Raw genomic sequence first — 21716 nt, forward strand, 5'->3', positions numbered from 1 at the left:
GACAACAGGTAAAGTACAGCAGAAAGAAACCAGAAAGGGATAGTTATCCATTAGACCCAGTCAAACAGAAGATCCCCATACGCTGTAGGACTGCAAGTTCCATGATGCTTTGCCATTATAAATGGTGGCAAATCATGTCAGTAGAATATTGTAGTACATCGGCGGATGTACCATTTGCCCAGTCCTGTTAGACATAAAAATACGACAACTTTTCAGGATATGTAAGTTTACAGGAACCATAAAAGTTGGGTTGCAGGAATTACCAGTCATGGTCATTGTTGGAAAACCTTTCATTTTATCAATGAGCATCATTTTGAATATCAAAAGATTAGATAATAGAGATTATCAAGTAACATATAGTGTTGTGGGTTCCCCATCTCTACAATAGTAGCTTAATTTTAATGGTAAGGAGTCAAAGCCGATGCTACCATAAGGCAGTCGCTTTGGGGCACACAGGCCCTGGGGGCGCAATGTCAGGCTGACCGGCAGCAGAAAAGCACACTGCGCTCCCCTCCAGCCAATTAATTCTTGTACCATGGCAGAGCGCAGCCAAGGTCTTACCTCCCGCAGAGCCCAACCTCCTACCCTGGTGTCTGCCGCAGGCTGTGTGGAGGGGCGGGGATATGAATTACATCATATCTCTGCTCCCTGTGTACCACACAGCGCAGCTGTTGCTCAGTGACCAGTCACCCCAAGGACCAGATTATACAGATGTAAGTATGTAATTGTGACTGTCCGTGTGTGTGTGTGTGTGTGTATATATATACACACAGGCATAGAGAAATTATATATATATATATATATATATTTCTCTCTATGCCTGTATGTATGTCTCTGTATGATTATTTCTGGGTTTGTATGACTGACTGTGTGCCTGAAAAACAATGCATGTGGCTTAGGAGGAAACGGACATACAGGGATCGGGTGGGGAGGGAAACACAAAACGGACTGAAGGAGACAAAGAAAGGGGCTGGAGGTTAGATACACACAAATGGGCTGGGGGGAGGGGGGGTGTAGTAAAATACACTAAAGGGGGAATATTAAATTCGAGCACAAAATGAGGGGGGATTACAACAAGACACAGGTTAAGATGCTTTTAAAAAAAAAAAAAATTATAATAAAGGGGAGGGGTGGCCAAATTAATCTTTGCCTGTGTAGATAAAAATCCTTGCACTGGCCCTGTCATTATGTTTAGCAAATTTACTAGAGAATTCTTACTTGGCACCAAAACTCTCCCTACTCCCTTATGGCTGTACAGAACAGAGGAAAATTAAGTGAGTTGTGAGAGTACCAGAGGATCTGGAAAGTCTTGCTACGTAGCTAGAAATAAAATGGGGCACAGCTTGTCCAATCCCGGATTCCCAAGGACACGCTGAACACAGTACTGTAAAAGTTGCAACACAATTGACTTCAATAGAAGTCCAGCCCAGACAAAGGAAACTTGCTGAGTCAATTAAATATAAACTTGCTAGGTTACAAGGTGGCACATTTAGTTAAGTTTGCCCAGATACCATCAAGATAGGGATTGTGAAGTTATCCAGTATGGTTTATTTATTTATTTATTTAAAAAAAAAAAAAAAAAAAAAAAAAAAAGTAAAATATAAGCACCAGAACCACTGTAATGGTTATGGCAACAGTCCATCATGTAATCTCACATGAAGTATTTAAAAAAAAAAAAAGTTATACGTATGTATGTTATTAATGCTACACCTATTTTTAGCCATCTTTTGATAATTATATTCCATAACTGGCACCACTTAAATAGAATATTCATTAGAGTTTTAATTGTCTAAAATTCAAAATTCATACTTGCAGCTAAAATGGAACGGCACAGTTTTCAGTTTGGATAGTGTGGTCTAAAAGTAGATTTGCCTTGTAAAATTTCTAGTAATTCACATTTTAATGAATAACCCTGAAAGGAAGGAAGGAAGGAAAAAAAAAAAAAAAAAAAAGGGAGGGGGGGGGGACCAGAAAGGCAACAAGCAATCATTTTCCCGTTTCACAAATGGGTATAGAGAAGATTGATCGGTAGGGTAGGCGTCATAATGCTCATCCGCAAGGTATATTCAAGTATGATGAAATAAAATGGACTTTAAACATTTTTCCATGCCAAACTTCGTGTTTTAACAAACAATCCGATTCATTCTTCTACAAACTTAAAGCACACCTGCCATGCCAAACCTAATGTGGAATCTGTATGAAAAAATAAAAAATAAATAAACTTTTAGCTATAGATTGTGACAACAGGCAACACAAATTACTTCAATGGAAGTCCTGACCATAATTTACTTCATATTTTGTTCCCCTAATACTATCAGGAAGGAGGACAAGCAGCTGCATTCTAGGAATTAGGGGAGTGCCATGCATTGGGGCATTTCGGTGCAGACAGTTTAATTTGAGAACATCTTAGAGACAAAGAAAATATATATTTTAATCTATACAGTTGCAAACAATATTGCCAACCCAGTGTATAGACTAAATGGGATCTCAGTGTAATATAAATATATATTTCTATTACAGACACACCTGTAGGTGACCTTGTCATCACGTAAATGTCAGTTGCACTTTAAATTCTATTAAGTATCCGCTACATAAACTTCGCTATTGTAAAAGTTCTGATTTTCTTAATTTCCTTATATAGTTGGTGAACACATAGGGAAGTGTGTAACCAACTTGAGCGGTGCCATTAAAGATGATGCAGTAACCATCCTTTTGAAACAAACTGACTAATCAAAATAGGGGTGGAGGGATAAAGGAGTTTGTTGTCCCTTTACAGCAGCAATTGACACGGAGTTACTTCCTTTTATATAAAGTGAAGATTTTGAGTTGAGAAGGCAGAAGCAGTCTTACACATGAATTAATTGGTATCTAGTCACAGACACTGCACACCAAAAAAAAAACCCATAAAAAAAAAAACAAAAAAAACTTTAAAGTGTGCACAAATCTTAGTGATGTAGTACAGCCAGACCAAAAAAAAAATAAAAAAATGTATAAACCCACTTTGATACTAGTTGTCTTTGAAGATCCAGTTTATGATTATGTCAAATTGCACTTCTTTTAAAAAATGTATTAAACTTCTTAATAAAACTTAATGTTTGTGTTTTTTTTTTTTTTTTTTAATGGATACAAAGTTTACTTTGTCTAACTGAGCAGCCATGTTGGGTCTAAATGTCACCTGACCAACTACCTAACTTGCGTGCTGCTGCAGCTTCAGACAGAACAATCGTCAGAACAGGTAAGTTAGGTTGAGCAGCAGCTGATCACATGAAAGTAGAGTCTGTCCTACCATGGCTGCTTAGACACACACACACAAAAAAAAAAAAAAAAAAAACTTACTAAGGTCAGTCTAAAACCCTCCATACTAAATAACAGTGTAATTTAATAAAGTGAAAAGTGGCAGGAATTCAAAGTGAATTTTAAAATTTTAGATCAAAAAAGTACGAACTGAAAGTATTTCCAATTCAGCAATTTGTTTTTTTTCTTTTAAATTCACTTTGAATTACTAACAACCCTCACTTCTCAATCGTGCTGGGAATAAATTCAGTTAAGGTCTCAAAAAAAATAAATGGGAAATAAATTTAAATCAAGAAAAATGGCCTGCTCTGTGTTTGAATCGGACACCTGAGCAAAAAGTTAAGCACATGAAGATTATCACAGTCAAACCAGTAATTCTTTACATATTCACTTTTTAACTCAACATTTTAAAAATTGCATCCTCGTTATGATGTGGAAAGAAAAATAAATAAATATATCTTTCCTTTTAGCCTCTTGACTGACTGATTAAAGGAACACTATAGGGTCAGGAACACAAACATATTCCTGACCCTTATAACCACCGTCTAGTCCCCATAAATATAGTAAAATCTTACTTGCTCGCTCTGCCCCTGATCTGCCTGCTTGGCCGACATTATCAGAAGTGATTCTCTGAGCCAATCACAATGCTTTCCTATACAATTGGCTGAGACTGTCAAGGAGGCAGATGAGGTTTAATTTGTAAATGTTTTCTGAAAAGATCAGTTTATAAGAAAGCGACTGGTGATCAAATACATATGCAATTAATCTGATATATGGGAATTCATTCAAAGATTTTGACTTAAGATCAGGTCCGATACATCTAAAAAAACAAAACAAAAAAAAAAAAGAAAGCGCAGACAAAATAATTTAAGAATGTTCATCTCTGACTGATAATAAATTAGTCATAACAAGTAACACACATTACAGAACAAATGTATTTACATCATATTGACCTAATTGTGACATCCCCTGTAGCATACTCTTTCTTTAAAGTTTACAGCTGTGCTTGGAGTTATCACATTAAAAATGTATCTAAGTGTAGCAGATGAACTCAGTGGCAAAAAAAAAAAAAAAAAAAAAAAAAAAAAAAAAATTACAAAATACATAGCGGAAACAAAACAAATTTCGAACTGGAATCTTTCAAATCAGGCAATGGGTGAGAAAAAAAGAAAAAGGATGGAACAAAAAAACCAAAAAAACCCAAAAGGAAAACAAATTTAAAATTAACTAACTCAAAATGGCGTCTAGTTCTACCCAAGGATTAAAAATGGGAATACAATAAATGTATAACCGATTCAATTGAGGGCTGCTACAAGTAATGAGGTAAAATTGAAGACTTTTCACTATGCAGCCTTCAGGGTAATGGCTTTTTTTTTTCTCTACAGAGTTCCAGTTTGCACGCCACAGTGATTTCGCTAGCAAAGCATTTAGCATTCTCTTCCAGGAACTGCTAATATATACACTGTATACTGCGTCAGCAAAAAATATATATATTTATATAAATATAAATGAAAAGTTCATCCCACCCCAATTTGTTAGTGTTTAGTTCTTCTTTTCTTCCATTTGTACGTTTAGCCCCACCCACAGACTGCGCTGAAGGAACAGACATTGTATAGAAGTAGGTTTTGTTTTTTGTTCGCTTTTAGGATTGGGACATTCCCTTTCAAATTCAAAAAGCACCGTTATAGCCACTTACAGCCATCCTGTCCATCAGTACCTTAGTAAAATTGGCATTGTGATGTATTGTGGATCCGCCCATCTCTAGATGGATCAAAGCACATTAAGCTGACGAACAGGAGCAGATCTAAAATTGCTCAAAACCAAATATTGAACGGTTGGGCATCACAGCGTTAGACAAGCTTTGATCTTGTGGCTCCTTTGTGCAACTAATTCATCATGGTGCCAAGTCCCCTCCCATACGTCCTCCATTTCCCCTTAAAAGTGAGGCCAGCCTCACTTGGCCTTGAAATGCTTCTGGATTATATGCAACGTTCATAAATACTCTTGTCTTTGTTTCTCTCTCTTCAACTCCCATTGTAAAACAATAAAAACAGGAATCAGGTACAGTAATAAAGGTCGATTTGTTTGTCAGTGTAAAGCGTTCATGAGTCCCCGTCACAGTGCAGACCTGACTGCATGTATATGCTCAGGAGATAAGTTAATGATAGTTGTATTTGGTTACAGAAAGAAAGTCTCCATTTGATCCAAAGTGCATAGTGAGAACAAGTCAATGTCTTTCATCTTCTCTTATCCTTTTGAGACAGGCAAACTTTCTCCTGAGAAGATAATGTCCTCAGGGGGTCTTTAAAATACCCCAGCTCCCCACCCACCCTCAAAAAGAAATTATACTATCCATTCCAATAAAAAGTCAGCTGGATGACCTTTACATCAGCCAGGTAAACATACTTTGCCTGCAAATAATAGTCCCACTATCGTAAAGAAAATGGATAAGACAAAGAGTACATAGGATGACCCAACTACCGTGTTGTTGGGCAATTTGTATGGTTGTCCACCAACTTCACTGATGTAAAATCCTATAGGGAATATTAATGCTGCCATACAGAAAAGGATCACTGTGGAATGAAAAAGAAAATAGGTTCAGTTAAAACAATGGCATACATGCACACAAACAGAACCCAGCAGGTTTACTAATGTGAATGTGTATAAAGATATATGTTAAATTAAGCATTTTAAATCATGCAATTTAACAGACTATCAGCTACAAAATATCAGAGCAACAAGGTCAGATTCAGGCTCAACCTACCAACTGTACTGGTAAAATACATGCCCAATTATAGATCATGTTTTGTTATTCCAAATATGGATGCCACAATGATTATAGTCTGTGAAGTTAACAGTTTATATTTAGCAGAGTAGGAATAAAACATTCTTCCTCTTTTTTTCCCCCACAACTCTGCCTAAAGTTTTTGATTTTGTTTGCAATTTACCGTTTATTGGATAAATGCTAAACAGAGAATCTGCAATATTTTGATAGGCTGTAGAACGCCTTCAAAAACAAACAAAACCAAAACAAACTGCTATAGGCTGCATGGATTGAAGTACCTTCTCAAGGACAGAGACCGGTAATGTGGATATTAATAGCATATAAAAATTAAAATTAAAACAACCCCCCCCTCCTCCCCCCCCCCCCACAAAGCTAAATCACAATTTTTAATGATAAAATAAATAGATCTTTATGATTTTTGTATATCTGTAAAGGTGTACACTTACTGCCAGTGAATGCTATCCAGCGGGCATATTTTGTAGCTTCCCTTCTCCAGTGAGATGCCACTAGTAAACCACATGTAACAGTCAATGATATGATTCCCATTATGATGAAAAACAATGTGGTTACCCACTCTGGAGGGAGCCGTGGAGGGATACAGGTTCTGTCACGTCCATGAATGGTCTGACATTGTCTGACGAGGCCAACTGTGAGAGCACCTGGAAGCAAGAGACAGCGTTAGCACTTGTAGTTTTACAAATGGTATACTATACAGAAGAAGCAGTTAATTAGATAACAGATTTTTGAGCACACCTAATGAGAGAGGAAAATAAAGTCTTAAATGAATGGTAGAGCGAGTAACCCAATCATTTTCAGTCCAGATTTCAGTAAATCAACCCAGTCAGTCATTTGGTTGCTTCAGTTGTGAGCCATCACTAAACTCTCCTGCCTAACTAATGCCACGTTCTCATTGTAACCTTCCCTGGTGAGGACTTAACATTCTTAAAAGGACACTGCACACGCAAAGCACTTCAGCTCACGTACCGGCCATGTTTCCTTTGCTACAGAGTGTCTGTGCCCACGCATTCACAGAGCTCAGTTCTAATACCTCTAAGCACAGATCTGAGCAGCAGAGGTTGCAGCTACATTGTAAGTGATGCTATAGACTGGATTCTAGTATAACTATTCTTTAAGTGTGAGAGAAAGGATAGGCTCATGGCGTAAATCTTGCTAAAAATATAAGAGATTCACTGAAAAGTCCAGCCAGCATAACAAACAGATTATATTCAACAGGAATGGGTACTTCAGTTTTCTTTTTAGAGTTCAGGTATTGCCTAAAAGTGACACTCCGGGCCCCTAAAGCACTTTCATTTGCTGAAATGCTTTACATGTGAAGAGTGTCCTCTCTTTTCGTTTAGAAAAGTGCTAATTTCTATTGAAAAGTTACATTTTTGTAGCATTAATCTATTTACACTCCTTTGGTGGTGAAGCAGACAGATGGCGCTACTTCCGAATTGATTACCTCAGTGGAGCTAAACTCAAAAAGCAGGATTTGCCCAGAGCACCCGCTTTGCAAAGACTTCACACGGAACTGCACTGGGAAGTCTGTGATTGGACAGCCACAGAAAGTCTGGGCGGAGTTCGAAAGGAAGGGATTGCAAAAAAACAGCAGACAAGTTATCTGCAGTTTTTAGATATAACCCCAATTAAACAAAATGCATAAATGTTTTCATATGGGCTATATCTACTAGATAGTAAATATATTTGATTTGGGCAGATGTGTCCCTTTAAGATTGCATACCTGGCTCAATGTCTAGCAGGGCACATGAGTGACCCAATCCCCTAAAAATACATCCTCTGTGGCTTTGCATTGAGTGCTTATTAGTAAATGGAAATGGGTTTTGGCATTGCATCAAAGACTGCAAGACTGCCTTGAGAAAGGTTAGAAGGTTATTTGATTAAATGAGCAGATGTTTTCATGTGTGACATTACTTAATGGATTAGAAAGCCAACAAGTCAAGGCTTGCCCCTGGTGATTAAAAATCTTCTTTTCTGACAAGAGGGAGTAATGAGAAAACTACCCTGTGCATATAACCACAAACTATACCACATTAAGAAAGTGTGTGTACTTAAATTTTATTTATATATAGTGTCAACATACGCCACAGAGCTTTTTTACAATGAGGATATAAACTGTAAATAATGATAAAATAAAATAAAAAACTCACTACGTTCATCTATTGCTTGATGGCATAAATATTAGTTGCACAGGCTAGACAGACCCTCATTTACCACTAGTCCATAGGCTCTCATTGTGGTGTACGGGGTCAGATCTTATCCTATAAATTACATAGGATTAATGGAACAGCTCTACAGACGGCAGTCATTCCACAGCTGCCATCACTTTATACACAGCCAGGTTCCCAGTTTATTTGAACTGGGCATTCTGGAGTCATCAGTTCAGCCACTGAGCACACATGGCCCTCTGGTGAAATAGACCGACTATAGTTGTGCATGAGTACACAATTGGATCAAAGAGAACATAAATTTTTTTCGTTGTGGATTCCCTTTAGTTGTAACTAATTTATCACCTCCAAATGAAAAGCAGCCATTTCTGGCTCTCATGTTTCTCTCGGAATTACAGAAGGTAATTATGTGCAGCAGATACCAAGATTGCTTTAAAGACGTCTAGTGGGTATTAACCTCTCAGACAGATATTCACGGGAGGAATGTGGTTCTTTTAACAATATTTTCTGTAATTACTTGCATGCTGGGGGTTCACTGCCGTGAAAAAAAAAAAAATTCAGATGGCAGTAGCGGCCTTACTGATAAGCATTCCATCATTATTCATAACCATGACAACCATTTGAATTATGGATTTAGGACAAAACATTTATCATATCCTAGCCTAAAGGCTACATTTACTCATATTAAACTGTACTAGTTAAAAGGGCACTAAGCCTCAAAATCACTACAGCTCAGTTCTGCATTGAGCTGTATACTGGGCACGTTTTGACAAAACCAGCCTTTAAAAATGTCAGTAAGGAGGGCACAGCACAGCTCTATTCCTTTCGATAAGCTTGGGATCACTATTCTAGGAGCCAAGATATTTGTTCATTTAAAAATCACAATGTGTGGCACGTATGAGTGCATCAGAGCTCTGCAGCAATAAAATTTGTAGTGTTAAATGTGTCTATGCAAGACTAAGATAAAAGCCACATTGTTTTACTTGGCCAATACATTTTATAGGTCTTTTAGAACCGTTCTAAAGGACCACCAAAAGTAGAAGCTTTTAAAAGATTATCCACAGAAAACCTATATTAGCCTTAAGAATGCATACATACTTATGTCCCCGATGACAAATATACTGCAAAGTGTGGTAGGAAGAGGACACATGGTAAAACAAACCACATATGGAACGGTTATATAAAACACTAGAACATTAGATATGTTACATGTTTTAGTGGTCCTTTACTCACATTGCTTTGCTTTAGCAGCAAAGTCATCCATATCAAAAAGCTGGAAAGCTTTAACTTCAGATATTGATCAAGTAATACAAAACATACTGTTCATGTTTGTTCATGATATTCATGATAAGTCAAGGTCACTTACAAACCGCCTCATTCTCGAAATGGTCCACAAGGTGAAGTAAAAAAAAAAAAAAAAAAAAGATGCAGAATGGACATTACCAGTTACAATATTGATAAACCAAGCAGTACCACTAACACACGTTCATATTGGACAAGTAATATTTCCTCGATTTAAAGGAACAATCTCACATAAAATTAAAAAGAAACCACTCAAAGGGACACTAAGTGCCAGGAATACAAAGCTGTATTCCTGGCACTATAGCCCATCTGCCTCCCCACCATGTAAATAAAGGGTAAAAAACCACAGCTCCGCCTCCTTCTCCACCCTGCATCGTCAAGGTGCAAATGCCGTGCTCGCATTATACCTCACCATAGGAAAGCATTGAATGAAGAGCATGAGGACATCCATCGTCAGATACCGTACGAAAGGTCAGTTTTGATGAAGAAAGCACCTCCAGTGGCTGGAAGCAGATGTAGTACTGCAGTGTAAACATTGCAGCACTAAATGCAATAGGGACACTGCGCCCAGACCACTTCAAGTGGCCTGGGTGTCTATAGTGTCCCTTTAAACCCCCCCACCCCCAGTTAACTACATGTGATATAGAAACTAAACTTTGATGTATCACCAGCAATGTTTAATTTACAAAAAAAAAATAAAATAAAAAATAAAACCACGTTCTAGCACAAAATAAAATACAAATTAAGCATTAAAACAAACAAACAAAAAAAATCATAGTGGTTTGGCTGTGTTCTTAAAAAAGGTCAAACTTAAAGGACCACTATAGTGCCAGGAAAACAAACTAGTGTTAATAGGTCCGCCCCACCCTCAGGGTCCCACTCGCAGAGGGAAGAAAGAGGTTAAAACACTTGCCTTTCTCCAACGCCGCATGGACATTCAATCAGTCCATAGGAAAGCATTTCTCAATGCTTTCCTATGGACGTCAGCATCTTCTCACTGATTTTCACAGTGAGAAGCGCGGAAGCGCCTCTAGTGGCCGTCAATGAGACAGCCACTAGAGGCTGGATTAACCCTATTGTAAAAATAGCAGTTTCTCTGAAACTATGTTTACAGCTTCAGGGTTAACCCTAGATGGACCTGGCACCCAGACCACTTCATTGAGCTGAAGTGGTCTGGGTGCCTATAGTGGTCCTTTAAACACAATTTTAAATATGGGGTTTTCACAAAAGTTTAATAGAATGCTTGTAAATCAACCACCAGGATACAATATTGATTATATAGGGACTCAAAGGGGTTACGAACTGAATTAAAAAATATTAAATCCAACAATCCTATTCCTGAGGGGCTTTGAAATAATGGAGTAATTACTTTATCTAATTCCTTAGAAGTACATGCCTGAAGGAGAGATGAAATCTACAATAATGTGCTTTAAATAAAAAACAGATTCAGTCATGACAAATTTAGCAGAGACCTTTGCCATTGTAGCAGCTGATTCAGCATACTAAACGGATTTTATGATGTAAAGGGTTTTCATTGAGCTTGCTAAAAGGTAGAATAAAAAGGAGCCCACATCCGTGCAGGCCCCCCTTGCTCTTGCAGTTTATGTGATGGATCAAATTGCACGTCTTGTCAATAAAAAAGTCTTATGCTTTGAAACAGCCCACTTAGTTCATGCTTTTATTGCTTCAAGCATACAGAGGAAGAAGAGCACCCAGCGTACAAATTAGCCACACTGCTACTCCATGTTTTTACTTAGCCAGGCTAAGGATCCATCCACACTTCTATAGTACCATGATCAGTATTTATTTATAAAACATCAGCTGAGTTAGAAGACAAAGGAACCGGTCATAATTTTTTTGTCCATAACATTATTCTCCTGTTTATAGAATTGATTTTGTACGTTGAATGTTACTGTTATAAGGGCTAGTCTTACCTATGTATCTCTTTCTTTTGAGAATCACTGGCAATAGCAGAATGCTAATTCCAGGGATGTGAAATATATAAATTGCCAGACGCCTGGGACATGCAATTCCTGGCAGGATAGCGTTTATGCTTTTAAACCGACCACGGACAAGTGCCTGGGCTGCCTTAAAGGATACTGGCACGTGTGTAATTGCTTCCTCATGGTCCAACGCTCTTTAGTGAGTTAGTGCAGCCATTTGTATTTCCAGCATAATACCCGATTTACCAAATGCCAGGGTTGCAGCTGTAATGGGGAAGATGGGTGATCTCTTACGGAATACATCAACAGGTATTGCCTCACTGCACCATGTAGACTGGAAGATTTCTCCCAAATACCATGTACAGCCAAAAAAAAAAAAAAAATTCACACCTATCCCAACATTGAAGGAAATGTTTATTTACCTAAATTACATACAGCACACCAGCATATGGATGCAACTTATCTTCTGTTTCACATCATGGTGCAGCATTATTATTATTGCCATTTATATAGCGCCAACAGATTCCGTAGCGCTTTATAATTTTATGAGAGGGGGGGGGGGATTTAACTATAAATAATACAATTACAAGAAAACTAACAGGAACGACAGGTTGAAGAGGACCCAGCTAAAACGAGCTTACATTCTATAGCATGTTCCCAGCATGGTGGCCATCTTGGATCTTGCAACTAGGAAGATCTTTGCAGGCCATTATGGCGTGTAAAGCATCGTGGGCTTTACGCTCACTCAATAGCAGTTGTCTTGGCTGGCCCCATTTACAGTTTAATACAGAGTGGCTGGTGCAAAATGTATACTCTTGTCTTTAAAAAAAAAAAAAAAAGACACGTTACTCCTTTCTCTACTGGTTGCAAGCTGGGCTGACTAATGTGAGGGAGTCCGAACACAAAATGGAGAAATAAAGTAAACAGTGCAGGTCAGGAGCCTGGATACAAGTCAGGGGCTTGTGAGCTGCACCACTGTAACCACCTAATAGGGAGCTCCAAAAATGGGTAATCCTCCAAAATATGAATCATACCTGTGTGCCTCACTATGTGCAAAAGTGCCTTTTGATTGATTTTGCCCCAACTTTATATATTTGACAGATTATGTCCTCTTGGGGTGAGATTCCATTCCTTTGTGTGCTTCTGGGTAAGACCAAGCTTACATTAAGAGGTATCAGTATGCCGACTTTTTTTGCGTTTATACCCTATTAATGATGAGGGATTCTCAAGCTCATATCTACGATATCCAATTCATGGTTAAAGTGGCAGTGGACGCGATTTTTGAGAAAGATGAGCAAAAAAAAAAAACAAAAAAACCCACAGCATTTCCCAAGTTGCCTGCTAAGCCAATTAAATATAACTACCAGGTCTCAAACTTAAGTTGCTGCAGACTGAGTGGTCCACTAAAGACCAACCCAGGTCTTTCAAGAAACACAGGATCAGCCCACATTATGAGGTAATGGCTGACCAGCAGGATCAGAAGATTTTAAAGTACAATTCATCACTTGATTAGAACTAAGCCAATCTCAGTTTTCTTCTGAATCTTCAGTTACTGTAAGGGGAATTTAAGAAACAAAAAGGCATAGTTTGAAATCTGAACACTTTGGAGGAGCTTGTGTGCTAGATAGAATGGGTGGCTTGAAATATTTCTATACTAAATAGAATAAAAGGGCTTCCTTATTAGAATCCAAGAACAAAGGCAACCAAGTCTTGGCTCTAAAAAGCCAAACTCTTCGAACTGCCTTTTAAAAGTTTAGTTTTTTTCCCCCCTCTCGATTTCACACAATAAATGCAACCTAAACTGTACCCATCACATTTTTGGCAAGAATAAAAATTCAGAACAAAGCCAAACATTAACTTTTAATATATCTATATCACAATTTTTTTTTTTTTTTTTTTTTTTTTTAAATACAACATTTCAGGCAGTGCTTTACAATATTAAAGAGGGGCACGCTACAGTGAGTGTTCTATTTCTTATAGGGCGTCTTGGAGCTGTACCCCTAATTCAATGACAAACCGTTTAGGAAAGGTGTAAAATAATCAGACTCCTACTAACCTATGCCCTTTCCTCACCTGTATTGGAAATGCAGGAATTAACACATTTGCCCATTAGAAGCAGGAATGAGGGCAGAACTATAAAGCCAAAACCTTGCTGTGATCTTACATGGGATCAGGAAGTGGTCAAATCCACTGTGGAAAGCCTTGTGGTCCCATATCGGTCTATGGGAAAATCTTGCATCATGTAGGAAGCCCTTAAATGGGAGTTTTAGTTCAGCTGCCTGTTTTTTTTACTCACGCCTTACTTTACTTAATTCATTTAAAAAAAAAAAAAAAAAAAAAGAAACGAAGGACAAAAGTTTAACAAAAGTGGCACCACAGATTTAGGAACGGAGTCTGGTTTCACTTTTTTATATGAAGTATTATTTGATCCAAAGGGCTCCTGTGTGCAGAACATCTTTGAAAGATAATGTGTTATAGGTGAATATGCGCCTTACAACAGTAAACATACTGTAGTTTTTTGGAATATGGAGCCCATCTGTTCCCTTTCAGAGCGTTGCTACGGCACAATGCAGAGGCTTGTGAGAAGAATATACAGAGATGCAGACGAAGAGAGTCTCTAGATGGGATGTCATGTTCCTCATTCTAATTTAAGTAGTTGGGAAAGGAAACCAAAACACCAAAACAAAACCAAATCCTCAAACTGGTCCTCTCCACCCACCACAGCCCCTATCCCATCGCAGAAACACATACACATTTTGTGGAAAATGTATGTAGTGTGTAAGTAAAAATATATGGGTGAATCATATTAAGAAAGATACAGGATCTAGATTATTTATTGAAATGGTCACCAACTGAGAAGGTAATAGATTGTGCTTTAATATCTAGAGTAGATAACATACTGAGAAGATGTTATTTGCCAATTCACATCAAGTCCCTTTTTAAATTAAAGCATCACACCAGACCATTTACATCAGGTACAGATCACTTATAATATTCATGCAGAATAGAAGACATAAGCTCTATAAAATACAAGTCACAACCAATCATCTGAAAATGATTAATTGCAGCACCCCCCCTAGTAAAAAAAAAAAAAAAAGAGTTGCACACAAAACAGCTGTGTAGAATACCCATGTCTTCCTGTGCTAGCCCTGGAGGGATACAAATGCAATTTCTTTTCAATAATGGCAAACTGTGTACGCATTAATCATAGAAATGCTGTTGCAGTTCTATGCTAACCATACACTCTTTAAAACCGGCTAACGGGCATTTTTCTTTTTGAGGCAACTATAAGGTGGACCCCTATACATTATTTAAAAAAAAAAAAAAAATTATTTTTTTTAACCCTGAAGAGTCTACAAGGGACCATCGACCAAAGCATAAAAAGGGAAACTATAGTGCCAGGAAAGTGGTTTTCCTGGCACTATAGCTCCCTATAATGCCCTCCTTCCTCACACCCCCTCCCCCATTGCTGCAGAAGGGGTAAAAACCCCAGTCAGTCACTTACCCAATTCCAGCTCCGATGTCCCTCTGTGCGGTTTCAGGGTTCACCTCTGCTCCTCCCTTGCTGAAATATATTTCACACTATTGGTGTACTTATTGTACTGTATATTATGTAGGCCTTTAACATAATAGTTTTCTCTATTTAGAACTTTGAACTTGTGGCACGAAAAGGAGGCTTGGAATAGAGAAAACACTGTTTGAATGGAATTTGCGTTATTCTATGCATGTAATTTAGTGCTTCGAAGTGCAGAAGTGCCTCAAGTGACTGCCTAAAGCATTTAAATCCTGCCTGGTGGGGGGGCGGAGCCTAGCTGCCAAGCAGAGTGGACGTGCCAAAATTGAGCTCCTGCAACTTCTGCCTGTTTTCGGGGAAAATACCCAATAAACTCGGCACAGACCCACTCTACAAGGGCATAATTGAACGGGGATTCTCGGGGTGCACCTCTGGACACCCTACTCGACGACCTACCCACCCGAGACCCCAAGCTGCGGTGACCGAGGCCTGCAAAATGGCTGGCAAGGGGGAAACGGCCGCGAACCCATGCCGCGAACCCAGACCGAGCCTATGCACACCGTGAGGGCACCAGGTCCGGCGACACGTGGCTCAAACATGGCGGCGGAGAATTCGCGGCAACTGCTAATTCAGCCTGCAACTCCTGAGCAGGGCTCCGACTGCGGCACAGACCTTATGCAGCGTCTGGATGCCCTATTCCACAACTTCTGGGAGAAGCTCCAGCAACGCGCACAGCGCGCCGAGGCAACACGAAAGAAGAACTATAGGCAGCCAGGCGAGAGGGGGACTCCCTCGGGCACAGCACCGGACAGAAAGCCGACACTCACCTACCCTAGCCCACTCGGGCGGAAGGCCAAGAGGGCTACGATCCGCAAGCGTCGGCCACATGGGCGGAATCTCAAGCGGCAACCAACCGGCAGACCTACCGCCACCCCCACGAAGGGGAGACACTCGGGCAATATATGCCACCGAGTCTCAGGCCAGAAGACACAGGCCTACACACCAGCCTGGGGCAGGAGGGACACCCCCACCCCCGCCAGAGCGGTAGCACCTTGTATCCCTTCGGAATGCTCCCACACTCAGCGACGCTCAGGAATCGGATGACAAGTCTGGATGGGGAGGCAGTTGCAGACTGGTGATGGAGCCTCACTCAGGGGGACTAAAATGCTAAATAGATGCATGAACTTGCTTCTACCTCTTGGGACTTTATGTAATGTATAGCCACACCATACACCAACTCCCATCACCACCACTATACAACATGTTAGCATCTTACAATAATGAATGTACACTCATCTAGAAACACAAACGTGCTTGCTACTTTTAGAACACTCATTCCTCCTGAGTCATGTTATTATTTTACTACAAGGCTACTCAGAGCTCTATGTTTATATACTTTGGCACTCAGTGGCTTTGTACTCTTACTCCTATGACTTACTTACCATGTTTATCCTTAACCTGTGTATCCTTTAACTGTTTAATCTTGAAATCTACATTCGATATGCAACAACTTAAGACAACTCCTAGTTATGCAATGGTTACGCTTAGCATAATTTAGAAAGCCTCTACTGTGAATCTCTATTTAAAGCTGTTAAACCTTATAAGCTCCTGACTAACTACAATGTCTACCCTACCTTTACGTAACTATAAGCCTGATTGAAACTAAAGTTGGAGACATTTCTATTTAGTCTGATTCCTTTTAAAAAATTGTGCTGTCAATGTTCGCCATGAAACGGTTTATTCTCTGTTATACCATCAACTTGTATCTGCTGTCGTGGCGATATAAGCATGTCTGTTACTCTAAGCACTACAAAAATAAAGAATTAAAAAAAAAAATCCTGCCTGGTAAATGCTTTTACACTGCAGGATGGAAAACTATAGAGATATGGCATCCAGACCACGTCAGTTAGATGAAGTGGTCTGGGTGCCTATAATGACCATTTAAGGTGGTAAAAGGAGCACCAAAGCAAAAAACTAAGTTGGAATTGCACTGGAATAAGTCGATATCTCTCTCAAACCCACACAGGAACCCATAAACATTCTCTTGAAATAAACCAACACCTGCCAGGGTTTAAAATAGGTCAAGCAATAGTTCAGATTTTTATAAAAAAAAAAAAAAAAATGAAAAAATATACAAAATAAAAATAAAATATATTAAATTAAAAAACAAATATCAAAACACTCCACAGGCTCCATGAGAGAATGCACATTTTGATAAAATGCTTTTTCTAATGTTTTCACAGCCCAAAACAGACTGTGATGAATGTTTAATTTGTTTATTAATAATTTAGATTTAGTCAATGTGGTGCCGCACATCAATATTTAGCTCTGCCGGAAATACGTGCCGGTGCCAAACAGCTCCAACAAAATAAGTGTGCACCAACCCAAAGTCTAAAGTTAACCAAAAATATAGTTTGAGAAAGCAAATGTCAAAAATGTTATATAGTATACACATATACACCTATTTTATTCTACAAATTATTCATACAAATGTATGCTGTATGTTAGCCTATAGAAAGTAGCGTCTATCTTTGAATGATTCAATAATCTTTAGGTACTCACCTTTCACAGAAAATTAGTGTTAAAAACCCCAGAGAATTTTACCACTAAATGGAATTATACTGTCACAGACAAATTTAGGCATATCGCTAAAAGGTAAAATGGTGTTCCCCAAGGGCACTCTTGTTTTCTATAAAGCACACCATCATAAATAATGTTTGAAGAACCTTTTAATCTGGCTCTGTGTGAATTAATCCGAAGTACAGATGATGCTCTCCTAAGCACATGGCTCTGAAAAGCATTAGCAGAAAATAGGTTCCCATTTAAGCTTTCAACAGTACCAGCTGTATACTTCGCACCCATAGGCAAGCTATTAATGGGAAATCAAAGCTTGAATTCACACATTATGTGTCTTGCGTGCAAACAAAATCCCACATCGCCTGCTTGAGGCTGTGCTCCAAGACCAGTTTACAGAAGTAGAAAAGTGGATCGCAAAAACCAGAAATTTTACTTCCCGTAAATTATTTTTTTCTTAATATGGTGGCAGTACCATAGGGTTTTGCTCCTCCCCTGTGGACAAGACCATTATGATCAAAAAGACCCTCCCTCTTGACCTATAAAACAGCCATAACGCAAAACCTACCTCAGTAAGTAGCAAGAGAAAGAAACAGACCAACTGTACTGCAAAAAATATTTAATAAAGAGGGAGGGAAGCCGTACTGCCACCATATTAAGAAAAAAGAATTTACGGTAAGTAAAATTTCTGTCTGTCTTATGGTCACAGTACCATCGGGATATAGCAAGATCCCCATCCAGGCGGGACTTATGCCACGACAGCTTGTAACACCTTACGCCCAAAAGCTGCTTCAGAGGCAGAGAATATGTCTAGCTGATAGTGCTTGGCTTGATAAAAGTGTTAAAAAAAAAAAAAACCCAAAAAAAACAAACAAACAAAAAAAACGACCAGCATGCTGCTTTCCAGATGACCTCTGGAGAAGCAAGCGCCCTTTCTGCCCATGAGGTAGCCATAGCTCGCGTGGAATGGGCCTTAAGCGCAACTGGAGCCTGAAGACCTTCTGTAGAGTATGCCAACTCTATAGCTTGAATGAGCCAACAGGATAAGGTGCTGCGGGAAGTCACATTCCCCTTGTAGTGACCCTGAAAATTAACAGACAGATGATCCAAAATTCTGAAGTCTTTTGTTCTGGCAAGGTATACAAGTAAAGCTCTTCTGATGTCCAATTTCTGCCATTTGAGCTCCTGAGGAGATAAGACTTCACTACAAAACGAAGGTAAAAATAATCGGCTAATTAATATTCTTTGAAGACAAAACTTTAGGTAGAAAAGACGGCCTTGGATAAAGAACAACCATGTCTTTGTGGAAAATAGTAAATTCATCCGAGGAGGACAGAGCGTGAAGTTCGACTCTTTTGGACGATGTGATGGCTACCAGGAATGTAACTTCTTCCAAAGAGCTTGTAGGACCAGGGATACATCCCAGGCTGGAAACACGGATCTCCTAGGAGGACCTTTTAGACTGATGGACCTAAAAAAAAAAAAAAAAAACCAAAAAAAAAAAAAACACACACACACACCTTCTGATGAAAACATTGGAGGCCAAATCCCTAATGAGAAAGAAACTTAAGGCAGATATCTGAACTTTGAGCGTAGAAACCCCCAGACCAGCTGAAAAACAGTCTTGTAAAAAAAAAAATAAAAAAAAAAAAATGGAGGATGTTCTCTAGGGATGGATGTAAAACAAGGCACTGGTGTTCCCTACACCAGTGGAGAAACAGACCAAATCCTGAAGTATATCTTAGAAGTAGACTTCCTGGTAGAGCGAAGTAAGATAGCTATTCTGTCTTCTTGTAAACCTTGGTTACGAAGGATAAGCCTTGCAGTAGCCAAGCCGTGAACCTGAACATTTTTAGAACTTCCAAGGGCAGGTTCCTGTTCACAATTAGGAAGTTTGATATGGGAAGTTCCCAATGAGCGGTGGTCATCTTCTTTAAAGCAGAAAACCAGACTGTTTGGCCAATATGGAATTATTGCTAATACTCTTGCTCTGTCTGTTCGTATCTTGAGAAGGACTTTTGGGATTAAAAGGAAGAGGTGGAAAGACTTAAGCCAGATTGAAGTTCCACTCTATCGATAGACTGTCCATCCATTGGGGTTGATCTGCTCTGAATAGGGAAGCGAAACAGAAATTTTGCATTCAATGCTCTTGCCATCAAGTCTACTTCTGGAATTCCAAATCTTTCTGCCAGGATTCTGAATATTTCCAGGTTCAAAGACCATTCTTTTTGATCCCACTTCCCTCTGCTTAGATCGTCGGCTATGACATTGTCGCTGCCTCTTATGTGGACTGCAGAGATGTCTTCCAGATATCTTTGTGACCACGCCATAATTTCGGCACATAGAATGTAAAGATTCCTTACTTTGGTTCCTCCCTGGCGATTGATATATGAGACTACTGTACGATAGTCCGATTGAATCTTCACCACCTTTTGTTGCACCCAAGGCCTGAGGTGATGTAGGGCGTAAAGAACTGCTAGTAATTCCTTGAAGTTTGCGGATTCTTTCGCCTCCCTAACTGACCACCTGCCTTGAAAGATGGTGCCCAGATGAGCTCCCCAACCTGTCTTGGAAGCGTCTGTAGTGACCATTATCCAGTCCTTTGGACAGAAAGAACATCCTCCTGAAAGGCACTGAGGTTTTCCACCAAGTAAGATGAGTTTTTACCTGAGGGGATAAATCTTCCTCCTTTTTTGACCAAGTTGTCAGAATATTCCATTGTAGAGGTCTGACCTTTGATCCTGCCAATTTGACTGCTGGAAAAGCAGAGGTTAGAAGGCCCAACACACCCATGGCCTGTCTGAAGGAACAACTTTCCATCTTTTGGAGATTGGTAATCACCTCTCGAATTTTCCTCCTTTTTAGTTTGGGAAGGTGAATTGACAGGGAGACTGAATTAATTCTGAATCCGAGAAACTGACTTCTGAGAACTGACTTCTTTAAGTTCAAGATCCAACCGTGGTCTTGAAGAAATCTGATAGTGACCTACAGGTCTTTGAGCAGGTGATCTTCCGTATTTGCCATGAGAACCCAGTCGTTCAGATACGGGATATTCTATATTCCCAATTCCCTCAAATGAGCTGTCACAGGAATCAAGGTTTTTGAAAACCTGAAAGGCAGAGCCCTGAACTGGAAATGATCAAAGGCTCTTCCTCTTTTTATCGCAAATCTTAGAAATTTCCTTGAAGTGGAAGCAATCGGAACATGCATATATAAGCATCCTTCAAGTCTATTTTTACCATAAAGTCGCCTCTTTAAAGAAGAGGAAAAATAGAAGCGATTGATTCCACGCAAAACCTTTGATATGGGATAAACCGGTTGATGGTTTTTAAATTCAAAATGGGACGAAAGGAGTGGTCTGGTTTTGAAACCAGGAATAATCTTGAGTAAATTCCCCAAAATCTTTGCTTTTCTGGTACTCTCTCTATAACCCTCTTTTGCAAGAGTAGAATGGTTTGAGAAAACAGGGCTTGGGATTTTTTTGAAGACTGGTAAGTCGAGACCAGAAATTTTGCTCTTGGTTTCTCTGTGAATATAATCTTGTGTCCCTGCTGGATCAGTCTTAGAACCCAGGGATTGCTTGTGGTTCTTTCCCATGCCTGAAAAAACCGTTGGGAGTCTTCCTCCCACACTTCTGGCGTCAGAAACGTCTATCTCTGGAGGATTTTTTAAAATCACCTCTTTGTTCAAATCAACAAAATTTTTTCTGATCTTTTAAAATATTACAGTCTCTCTTGATAGGATCTCCTGTATTTATACTGGTAATTCCTGTAACCCGATCTCCAGGAGAACTTCTTATCTTGAGGAAGCGCCCATTTAGTCTCTAACATCTGCTTAATTTCTTCTAAAGGAGACCCAAATAACTTTTTTCTAGGGGAAGCTCACAAAGGACTGATTTTGAAGCTGAATCCGCCGTCCATGACCTTAACCATAAGGCTCGTCTTGCTACAGATGACAACCCCATAATTCTGGATGCCAGCTTAAGAACCTCCAACATATCCAAATATTCATTAGACAAGCGCATGTTATGAAACATGCAACTAAGGTCTTTATCTTGCTCAGAAGATAAAATATCTTGGAAAGGGTTTATCCAAATGCCATTTGCTCTGGCAACCGCT

General features: G+C 39.2%; 1 protein-coding gene across 1 annotated transcript in view; it reads right to left on the minus strand.

Annotated features, from left to right (window-relative positions):
* Positions 1-4821: 4821 nt before the first annotated feature.
* The window catches only part of MOSMO (modulator of smoothened), a 28037-nt gene continuing 11142 nt past the window's right edge, over positions 4822-21716 (minus strand). Inside the window, exons 2-3 of the mRNA XM_063428877.1 lie at positions 6526-6738; positions 4822-5867 (exon numbers count right to left, since the gene is read on the minus strand). Of these exons, the coding sequence (XP_063284947.1) occupies positions 5683-5867; positions 6526-6738 (398 nt within the window). The 3' untranslated portion in view covers positions 4822-5682. The remainder of the gene's footprint in view (positions 5868-6525; positions 6739-21716) is intronic.

This window comes from Pelobates fuscus, chromosome 8, assembly GCF_036172605.1.
Source record: "Pelobates fuscus isolate aPelFus1 chromosome 8, aPelFus1.pri, whole genome shotgun sequence".
In the NCBI taxonomy this organism is placed as follows: Eukaryota; Metazoa; Chordata; class Amphibia; order Anura; family Pelobatidae; genus Pelobates; species Pelobates fuscus.